Here is an 11696-nt window from a genome sequence, read left to right as displayed (position 1 = left end):
AGCCAGCCCACTGGTTAGGACATACATGCCAAAGAGACAGCTTCATCAGGCACAGCTGAAGGCCAAAGGGAGGCACTGACTATGGGGACAGCCATGGATATATTCCTCTACTTGGTACTCAGATGGCTTTCCCCAACATGTGCTTCTTCAACTCAAATCACTCTATGAAGAGGGAAGAAAAAAAAAAAGACACTGAATTTCAAAAGGACGCTATTGGCGGCAAGCTCATTAATGGTCTGTTTACCTGATCCCAGGCCCTTGTTGCTATCAGTTACAGTTAAACACTATCGTTTACATCCTTGATGGAGGTTTGCACTCTGAACGCCAAGAAAAGCAAGTACCACTTTAAAAACAGAACAACGACACAAACAAAACACCTCAGAATCAGGGACAGTTTTAACACTAGGAGGCAGAGGCAGAAGGACTATTGGAAATCTGAGTCCATTAGGTCCCTAGCCAGCCAAGGCTGCATAAGAAAACGCCTTCTGAATTAAAAAAGTAAGTAAACAAAACCGAAAAACAACAAATAACCACAAAATGCAAAACCATCTTGGAGTCCTGATTTGGGAAAGATAAATTCAAAATGTATCCTTCCTAGGCTGGAATCTTGGCTCTTGGCTCAGCCGTTAGAAGAGTTTGCCTCGCATGTATGAAGTTCTGGTTTGTTACCCAGTACCACGGAATTTGATGGCGCACATCCATCTGTAACCCCAGCACTTGGGAAGTGGAAACAGGAGGATCAGGAGTCCAAAGTCACCCTTGGCTACTTATGGGGTTCAAAGTAGGCTGGGCTACTTAAGACTCTGCCTCAAAATATGAATTTAAAAAAAAAATAAATTAACCAAAAGTACAGCCTGCCTGCCTTCCTGTAAACTGCAAAAAAAAAAAAGCATGTTTACATATTTCACTTTGAACAATAAAAGTGTGTCTTATAGAAATCCGTAGGGTTTAAAAAAAAAAAGTACTTGTTTTTGAGACAGGGTTGGGCTTCCTGTGGGCTTCCTAGTAGCACAGGTTAGTCTGGGGCTTGTGGTCCCCTGCCTCCTTCTCATTCTGGATGCTGGGATTAAAGACTCAGTCTCTTTATCTTAAAACCTTAGAGGAAACATCAAAGCTTATTAAGCAATAGAGGGTTACATTGTTGAGCAGAACACACGTTGATTGATACTGATAATAATAATTAGTATTAACTGTATCCACTCTTGGTTGGGTGCTCGCCCTTGGTCAGGCTGGTAACCAATTCAAAATGTTGGAAAAGAGTCAGAATCTCCCCTGGGCTGGGAACCCAGACAGAGTAAAGGAGAAAGGAAGCTGAGCACTGGCTTTCATCTCTCTGTGTCCTGGTTTTCTTCTCTGTCCCTTCCCGAGCGTGACAGCTGCCTCAGGCTCCTGCTACCACACTTTCTCTTCCATGAGGCACGGTGAGCCTCAAACTGTGAGCCCAGACACATGAATTTTCCCATAAATTTGCTCCTTGTTAGGTATTTGGTTACAGCAATGAGAAGAGAATCCGTAACTATTCCTACGATGTTTCCATGCCTACTTTGGTTCATGTGGTGTAGACTAAATATCCTGGCATCAAATCAAGCTCCTTCAAAATCCTGGCCCAGATATCATGTGAGCCATGTGTTGGTTCCCTGTCTCTGCATGCTACCTCCTGAAAGGCTTCCCTCAGTGGAACAGAGAGCAGGGAGGGGGCCATTTGTATTATATGATAGCCCATTCCTGGTCTGCCTAATAACTCAATTGGGTTCTATCAACTCCAGCAAGTGAGCTGAACCACCCAGTGACCTCAATCTCCCAAGTGCTGGGAGTGTGCACCCTGTGCCTATCTTCATTTTGTGAAATGCCAGTATCGTTTCAAACTCTGCCTCTAAGTTTTGTTGGTTTGTTTTTGAGACAGGATCTTTCTGTGTAGTCTGGCAGCTTTCCTGGGACTCTGTGTAGACCAGGCTGACTTCACACTCACAGAGATCCACCTGCTTCTGCCTCCCAACTCCTAGGATGAGAGGGGCTGGGAAGGGACTACACCCTCCCTCCCTTCTAAATTGGCCAGAGTCAGAGAACCCTGCCTGGCACAGCCTTTGTCACAGTGTCTTGTACTTAACTCTGTCTTAAAGTCATTTGCTTTTGGACTCACCAATGACCTTGTCTTCAGTAGGTTAAAGGATCACAGCAGTAAATGGTAGCCCGATAAACACAGGTTCACGGTTGGATGAAATGGGCTAGAGAAGTTGTGCTAGGGTGGGTTGTGGGGTGGGAAGCCATGGAGCGATGATTCAGTGGTTAAGAGCATTTACTGATCTTGAAGAGGGCCCTAGTTTGATCCCCAGTACCCACATGATGGTTCACAACCGCCTGTGACCCCAGTTCCAGTGTGTACAACCCCCTTGTCTGGCTTCCTCTGGCATTGCACACATGTGGTACATACATACACACAAGAAAACACTCATACACATAAAATAAAAATAAATAATTCTTTAAGAAAAAAAGGGGTGAGGCTAGAGAAACGGCTCAGCCATTAAGAGCTGCTCTTGGAGAGGACACAGGTTCAAGTTCCCAGGACCTACAGGGCAGCCCACAATAACTCCAGTGCCTGGGGATCCCATGCCTCTTCTGACCTCCAAGGGCTCCTGTACACATAGTGTGAGTATATACATGCGGGCAAAACACTCATTCCTGTAAAATAAAATAAACCCTTTATAAAACCCTTTAAAAAGAAAAGGGTGGTGCATGCTAAAGCTAAAAACAAGAGCAATTTTTTGGTATGGATGTGGGTTTTTTAGCTACCCAACAGTGGCCAATGCCATGCCTCTATGGAGCCGCTGTATTCTTCAAGGTATCTGCAGGAGACAACCGTGCCCTTTCAAAACAGAACCACGGGAGCAGCAGCAGAATTTAACCCAGTGTGAGGTGTTTCTGGCAGAAGGATGTTGTAGAATCACTCCACAACGATCACCCTGAATGTGCCCAGTGCTCAGTGTGCCTGACCTGAGTCCCCATTGTGTCTGTGTAAGCAATTCCAGAAGGCTGAAGTGACCAAGCTAGGTCAAAAGAAACTAGCAGACTCTGCCCTGTTCTCTCCAAATGCTTGCTCCCTTGGTTGGGAGAAATCTCTGCTTTGACGTGCTGTGTGAGATACTCTAGTAGCCTAGACAGCCTTCATTTTCATAAGCACTTCGAGTTGTGTAGTGTGTACTAAAGTTTGAGAACTGCTTCTAGAGCAATTGTCCAATCCCCACCCCCACCAACACACACACACACACACACACACATACACACACACACACACACACACACAAAACTGCTGTAGCCCATTTCAGAAAACAGGAGGTCCCTTCGATCACATGGGCGTTGCCTGGTTTGGTCGTCTCACTTTTCAGAGTAGGAAGGATTTGATAGGAATAAAGCATCCTGAGGGTAGTAGGTCCTGCATTTCTGAACAGGGCCACTTCCTTCTTCCTCTTTGCTGTGGAAGCCCACAACCACAGTACCTGCCTGAAACACCTTAAGGAAATTATTATTTTATTTTGGCTCTCCCAGTTTCAGAGCTTTTCAGTCCTTGTGGGAGGGAAGGCATGACAAAGCCTTCATGTTAGAAATGTGTGTGTCAGAGGCTGTTCACGTCACTGTTGCCCAGGGAAGCTGAGGGCAAGGGTTGGGTATAACCTTCGAAGACGCATCCTAGTGACTTACTTGTGCCAACTAGACCCAATCTCCTAAAGTTTTACACACACACACACACACACACACACACACACACACACACACACCCTGCCACCACACCAACCAGCAACACCAGCTAGGAAGCAAGCATTCAAAACACCAGCCTGTCTGAGACCCTTCAGGGTCAAACCCTGGCATCCCTGATTCCACATGGCCATGGTGGGGTTACACACAAATGTTCTTGCTACAGCCGTGTTAGGACACATGCGTGAGCCTGGATCTTCAAATTACCGCTTCCCTCTGAATACAGGGAGTGAGAGGCCCTGAACAAATAGAGTTAGAATCCCTCCTAGAACTGTCAGACTAAGTTAAGAAAAGACTCTTCACCAGGCAGTTAACCTGGCATTCTGTTCCCTGGAGCTGGAAACAAGCTATTGGTGAAGCTTTTAATTAAATGCTAGGATGTCACTGAATTCCTTTGAAATCTAAGGAATTTGTTTTCTGTCGCCAGAGTCCTGGCTAATAGGAGTAAGTTTACACAACTCAACTTGTAGCCCTTACGAAAACTCAGGCTGTCACACATACATTTGCTATAGTAATTAAGGATTAGTGGATGTATATGTGAGCTGGAATTCAGCTCTGGTTGTAGATTTGCTATTGGAAAAAATGAAAATCAAAACTAAAACCAAAGCCTCTGCTAATGGTATGTGCGTCCCTACACCCTCCAGGGTTACTGGACCTCTGGAGCCTTGGCCCAAAAGGTGCAAACAATAGTCTTTTGGGGTTAGGAGCCTGGGGGAGGCTTTGTTTCCTCTTGCCCACCCTCTCTGTCTGAAATGCGGAAGCCACCCCAGGAGTGCAGCAGGCAACTTGAGAGCATGAGGGTCAAACCTCTTGCTGGACAGGCAGGTGGTAGTGGAGAAACATGGAAGGAGCCTCCTGCCCTGGAACTGCTACGAGAAGCTGATGTCCTGGCCAAAGTTGCCTTTTTTTTTTCTTTTCGGAGCTGGGGACCGAACCCAGGGCCTTGCACTTCCTAGGCAAGCGCCCTACCACTGAGCTAAATCCCCAACCCCCCAAAGTTGCCTCTCTTTTGGTTCCCTGAGCAGGAAAAAAACTGACCCTGCCTGGTTATTGCATGCAGTTGGATGTGACTCTGAGTTAGACAACACTCTCTGCCCATCAAAGCTCTTGGATTTTTGGATCAGGTGGACAGTTCTTGGAGGCTTGTTGCCATAGACCAATCAGGTCTGGGCTGCTATGGCAGCTCTGGATTTCTGGATCTCTGGATCCAGTCCCTCTCCATTGTAACAGTTGTACATTCAGTGGCTTCTGATGACAGATGCATTGTTTGGTACACGTCTAGATATTAGAAGTCTCCAAACCAAGCTGTCAACAAAGCTGCTTTTGCTTTCCTTGTAGAGGATTTGGGGACATCCATTTTGTCTCTTTAAGCATCATCCAGGGACCTCCTATTTCTCTTGGTCCATGCCCCCTTCTTATTTAAGGTTGGGACTGTAACAGTTGCGCATGCATGCACGTGCACACAGGCACACATAGGCACACAGGCAAGCACACAGGCAGGCACACACACACACACACACACACACACACACACACACACACACACACACACACACACACACTGCTGTCAGCCTGTTTCCTGTGCTTCTAACTCCCCTGACTCTCATTTTCTTTAAGGATAGCATTTGTGGTTCTGTTTGTCCACCAGATCAGCCAGGCCAATCTCCCTATGATAGGTGTCATCTCATCTGCAAAAGCCCCCTTTCAGCCTATATGCTAATGCGTAGCTGGGCTCTGCTACTCTGTGGGTTCTTCTTTATCTCACCTTTTATCCCCCTGGTTTCACCCCTGCTCACCATATAGGAGAGAAAGGATAGAGGGGAGATAGAGATCCTTGAGGCTAATTTCTTTCTTCTTGTTCTTCTTTGACCACAACTGCTAACAAACTGTAACCAAACCCCCTGAACCACCATTAACCATCAACCCCACCTAAGGGGGCCTAGCATTTATATACTCTCTGAAGAATTTCCAGAATTCCAAATGTCACACAATCGCAGAAACCACACCTGTGCTAGTGCACGAGGCAAATATAGTCAGTTACTGCAGACAGTCCAAAGCAGCCCCACATCCCCATACCTGGGGTTGAAATCAAAGCACATTTTTATAATATTTGTCTTTTGTCTTTTTTTTTTTTAAAAAAAAACGAAACTTCCATTGCTGCGCTATCCTCTTTCTTTCTGAGCTGATAGCGCTCCTGCAAACACGGTGAACATTCCTAAGACCTGCCGGACATTCTGCAAGAAATGTGGGAAGCATCAACCCCACAAGGTGACGCAGTACAGGAAGGGCAAGGATTCCTTGTATGCATTATGACAGGAAACAGAGTGGCTATGGTGGGCAGACTAAGCCTATTTTCCACAAAAAGACCAAAACTACAAAGAAGAGTGCGCTGAGACTTGAGTGCGTTGAGCCCAACTCCAGATCTAAGAAGACGCTGGCTAGTGAGAGATGGGAGGAGATAAGAAGAGAAAGGGCCAAGTGATCCAGTTCTAAGACGATTTTGTTATGAAGTCAATAAAATCATAAACTTAAAAAAAAATTCCAGAATTCTCACTACACTAATGTGGTTGCAGGTTCTGGGTATCGAGACGTAGACATCTCAAGGGTCATAGGCCTTTCTGCATTGTTTTCTGTCCTACCTAGAGAGTGACAGTGACTTGTCCAGGTCCCATACAGAGCTGGTTGAGGGGACAAAAACCACACAGGTGTGCTCATCAGTAGCAGAGGTGCCCTTTATCCTCCTGGGCATAAGTTTAGAGTCAGACATTCTTTCAAGTTCCACTTCAGACTTCTGTCTGCATATAAGATACTGCTGCCACCCACAGCCCAGCATCCATCCTCTTGGTTGCATCTCTGTCACTCATTGTCACTTCGCATACATCAGCCCAACCGTGCTACATGCTGTCTTATCCTCAGATCATCTTGATATTTGAAGGCAAAGATCACATCTCAGGTCATTTTGTACCACAAGAGCCCACTGCAAGGGGCAGAGGCTTCTGGTAAATTCTTCAGTCTAACCCAGCTCCAACCTGGAAGTCTGCAAAGACCCAGGTTCCTATGCTGATTGAACTGGGTGCTGTCCAGCTAGATGTTGAAGGTGAAGTGGTAGGCACGGGAAGGCAGTGTTGAAATGATTTGGTGCTTCTGCTTCACTGGAGGCAGAGGCTGTTCTAACAGGATGCTAACATCTTACCAACGGGCAGTGGAGACAGACTGCCAAAGAGCATTCCTAATGAGAGGATCAGAAACCTTGGGAATAAAATTTTTTTACTTCCCTGGGAAGCATGCTGGGCTTCCTAGAAGGAGCCACTGGGCCTTTAGTCAGTGATGGCCCTGACTTAGGGAGGATAATTGGGAGCTGAGTCAGCTCCTTGGACACCTAGTTGGAGGAGTTGACGAGGCCAGAACTGAGCTGGTCTACAAACTTCTTCAAGGCCTCAGCAATTATAATGAAACTAACTTGGCAACCAATCAAAATTGTACTGATGTCACTGCTTTGCCCCTATCAGTCATATTAAAGACTACCTAATCTCTCTGGAAAACTCCCCTAGACCTGAACAAAAGGGGTCTGCAAACCATTCTGATGAATGGTTGACCCCTGCATGCTGATGATTTCTGCAGAATAAATGCTCTTTGTCTTCGCATGCTATTTGAGTCTGAGCTCTTCCTTCAGTGATTCTTGGACCCTAACACTCACCCATAGACATATAACTCCTGGTTATGCAGGACTCCAGCCTGATTCTTCAGCCTCCATTCCCTAACCCCCAAATCTGTAAGCTCTTTCTTGCCTGGCAAACAAACTTTCTCTAGTGGGAGCAGCTTCTCTGGTCTCCCTGTATACTATAATACTGACCTCTAGCACAGTAAACCCACTCAGGGTAGATGTTACATCTTTTATTTCCCTTGCAAACTGATTCTCCAGTAAGATCATCAAAAAAATAATGCACACTTTGTTGAAATGGATTAAAGTCCTAACAGTCTGGATGCTAGAGAGGTGGTTCGGTGGTTAAGAGCACTGGATGATCTTTCAGATGGGCCAGGGTTTAGTCCCAGCACCCATATTACCATTCACTATAGTGTATAACTCTTGGGCCAGGGGTCAAAACCCTCTTCTGGACTCCTGAGACTCATAAAATTTGTTTTCTTCCCTCCCATATTACTATATTTTTTATTTTTGCAAGGTTATTGTTTGCATACAACTTGCTTTTTAAAGATTTATTTATTATATGTAAATATACTGTAGCTGTCTTCAGACACACCAGAAAAGGGCATCGGATCCCATTATAGATGGTTGTAAGCCACCAGGAGGTTGCTGGAATTTGAACTCAGGACCTCTGGAAGAGCAGTCAGTGCTCTTAACTACTGAGCCATCTCTCCAGCCCGCATACAACTTTTGAACTTATGTTTTTCATATAATATTAGAACAGAAGAGTTTTCCAAGGTTGTTACCTGGCTCTCTTTTTCTCTTCCTTCCTCCCTCCCTTTCTCTTTCTCCCTCTCTCCCTCTCCCTCTCCCTCCCTCTCTGTCCCCTTCTCTCTCCAACCCCCTTCTCCTCCTCTGTTTTTTTGAGACATGATTTCTCTGTGTAGCCCAGGCTGTCCTGGAACTCATCGTACCAGGCTGGCCTCAAACTCAAGAGAACTCCACCTGCTTCTCCCACCACCCCTTGGCTGGTTTTTCTGTCGGCACATTTCTTTCAGCATCTCTGATATGCGATCTGTATTCTCTATCTTAATTTTCTTCAGCTTGTCTTCGCATTATCATTTATTTACACCACAGACATTCTGTTTACACTTGTCCTCTAGTATGTTTCCAAGGAATGTGATTGGGCCGGCTATCTAACTGCCTGCAAGATCTCTCCCTCTCTTCCACTTTTGGGACAGAACGGCACTATTGAGGCCAGGCTGGTCTCTAACACAAGTTCATTTACTTACTCTGTGTGTGTGTGTGTGTGTGTGTGTGTATGCACTCATGGGGAGCTCTGGGGACAATGTGCAGGAATAGTTTTTTTTCTGCTATCGTATAGGTCCTGGGCATTGAATTCAAGTTGTTAGGTTTTGAGACAAACACCTTGCTTCACCCCCTTGTGGCATATTGCTGACCCTGGCCTCACACTCTCAGTCCTGCTGGGGATTACAGGTGAGAGCCATCCCTCCTGGACTTTTACTTTTGATTTCAATTTGCATCGTCCTGACTCTTAGGGGGATGAAGTCCTTCCGAGGTACATGTTCACTGCTTTTCCTGGCAGCCAAGCGCCAGGCTGGCCCACGTGGTTCCTAGTTTGCGCCCGGCCCGCAAGCTGAGGACTACATTTCCCAAGCATCTCTGCGCGGGAGACGCTGCGGGTTACGAGCGGCAGCAACGCTGGGTTCGGGTGTACAGCTGGACGTGATGGCCTCGTGGGCTGAGCGGCTGTCGGGCGTACGGGGGGTGCTGCTTGATATCTCCGGCGTGCTGTATGACAGCGGCGCAGGCGGCGGAGCTGCTATTGCAGGCTCTGTGGAGGCGGTGGCGAGGTTAGTGAGGTCAACGTAGGGGGTGTCGGGCTGTTGCTACCGGAGGCGGGGCGTACCCGCTAGCTCCTCCTTCTCGCGCTCTAGCCCCACCCCTCAGGCTGGCTAGGAACCGGGTAGGGAAGGTTGGATTGGTTCTAGACCTTCATGAGTTGGAGCTGTGCTTTGGAAGTAGTTGGTTAACTTTCAGATATAATACAGATTCAAAAAGTGTAGACTGTCTCATTAATATTGTAATATGTTAGGCGGGTGAGATGGCTCCATGGGTAAAAGGCACTCACTGCCAACTGTGACAACCAGAGTTCAATCCTTGGGACCTATATGGTAGAACAGTGGCTACAGCAAGTTGCCTCTATCTGCCTTCCTTGTACGTGCGCCACCCTAAAAGTAAATAAATGGAAAAGTTCCTTTAAAATATTTCAGTATGTTGCTTACATGTTTAAATGACCATTTTTAATATACTAGGTTAAGTAAACTATTTAAACGACCCGCCTGCTTCTCTTAGAAAACTTTAAATCACATACAATGGCTAGCCATCTAATTCTCTCTCATTTTGATTTGAGGAGGACAAGGGGTCTGGTTCTTCAAGCCTTGCCCATGCAGCATGTGGCATTAAACCTGGGCTATTTGCCTTTTGTCCCCAGATAGCACTGTGTAATGTTGATGAGCAGTTGGAAGAGGCTCTTTGTTTAGCATTGAGCCTCTCAGAATCACCAGCTGGGGTACCCTGACCTAACTAGGACTGTTTACTTATCTGCAGTTAAGTAAGTCCCTTGATCTGAGAGGCCTTGAGAGGCCTCTCCCCACCCCCCCCTCTCTCTCTCTCTGTGTGTGTGTGGAGAGAGAGAGAGAGAGAGAGAGAGAGAGAGAGAGAGAGAGAGAGAGAGAGAAAACACTTGAGCAAGAGAGATGGCACTGATGACGTAACAAGGACACAAACACGGTTTTGTATCAAAGTGAAAGGGCCTGGTGAGGGACACCGAGAACTAGGAAGCGCCTAGACCCTCTGGGTGGGTGGAAGACCAGTTTACATGTCTCTCTGGCCTCTATTCTCTACTAAGTCTAGAACTTAGGGCTGGCTTTGTTTCAATGAGCCTTGGATGTTGGGCAGTTAATTATGTGGATGGAGGTCCCTCTTAGAGTGTAGCTGGACACTGGATGATGTTTTGAAGTGAAGTTGCCTCATGTAAGCAGGCAAGGCATAAGGATCTCATTGAAGGGAAGTTAGGCCATATTTTGTGCTCAAATGAAGAAGCTGAGTCACCATAGATCAGTATATGTGAAGACAATTCCAAGGCACACAAGCCAGGGGATGGTGCCACTCATAGGAGGTGACTCTTCACTCATAGGTAGTGACTCTTTCCACTCTAATTAACAACTGAAGAGAACCCACACACAGACACGCCCAAATGCATGTCTCCTGGTGATTCTAGATCTCATCAAGTTGACAATTGAGATTCCGTGGTCATGTATTCATATCCACACACACGAACACACACACACACACACACACGAACATGTATAATGTATACATGTATAACATAAATAAGTGTAATGAAAATGAGGTTTCTTTTGACATCTTGGCAACAGAGCCTTTGCATCCATGCCTTAGAATATATAAATCAAAAAAGTCAGCAACTGAGTGAGAATATGGACAAATGACATAATCATTCACCAGGAAAGAGACACCAGTGATGCCCATACAGTATTAGAAATTAAAAGTAAAACTATACCAATAGTTTTTAATAAAACTGGCAAGAATCCAAAGGTTGAGAACAAGTTTGCTTTTTTTTTTTTTTTTTTTTGAGACTTTGTAGAAACAAACACTGCCACCTCATGTAAGAAGAGACAATTGGCAGTGCCTGGCAGTAGTGGGTACAGTTCTGGGTATTTGTCCTGACTTGTTTACTAGAAATAACTAAGCAGGGCAGTAGGCAGTGGTGGCAGATGCCTTTAATCCTAGCATACAGGAGGCAGAAGCAGGAGGATCTCTGTGAGTTCAAGTCCAGCCTGGTCTACAGAGTAAGTTCCAGGACAGCCAAAGCTACACAGAGAAACCCTGTCTTTAAAAATAAAAAAGCAACAACAAAAACAAAAACAATAAAAGAAAGAAGAGAAAGAAGGAATTGAAATAAAAGGTGGTTGTGTCTTATGAAGTCATAAAAGACCAAGAACAACCACTCTCCATAATCAGGGAAGAGTAACTGACCCAGTGTCTGCTGTGGACACCATACAGTATGAGGACAGCAATCATTGTGTCCTCTTTGGGGTAGAAAAGACAGAAATGCACATGTTCCTGATGCTATATTTGCATAAACCCTGGAAAGGCAATACTAACCCTGCTGGTATTTTGGAGTCTTACTGAAGAGATGGGGTTGAAGCAGAGAGAAGTGGGTTGGGGAAGAGTGGAAGAAAGCCCCTTCATTGTCCAA

The 11696-nt window shown here is 45.8% G+C and overlaps 1 protein-coding gene across 1 annotated transcript in view; it reads left to right on the top strand.

Annotated features, from left to right (window-relative positions):
- Window positions 1-9096: 9096 nt before the first annotated feature.
- Lhpp (phospholysine phosphohistidine inorganic pyrophosphate phosphatase) overlaps window positions 9097-11696 on the top strand; it is an 88932-nt gene continuing 86332 nt past the window's right edge. Inside the window, exon 1 of the mRNA XM_032892419.1 lies at window positions 9097-9267. Coding sequence (XP_032748310.1) covers window positions 9143-9267 — 125 coding nt within the window. The 5' untranslated portion in view covers window positions 9097-9142. The remainder of the gene's footprint in view (window positions 9268-11696) is intronic.

This window comes from Rattus rattus, chromosome 2 (genome assembly GCF_011064425.1).
Source record: "Rattus rattus isolate New Zealand chromosome 2, Rrattus_CSIRO_v1, whole genome shotgun sequence".
NCBI lineage: Eukaryota > Metazoa > Chordata > Mammalia > Rodentia > Muridae > Rattus > Rattus rattus.
The sequence above is the reverse complement of the archived record's forward strand: the minus strand, read 5'-3'. Positions and strand labels throughout refer to the sequence as shown.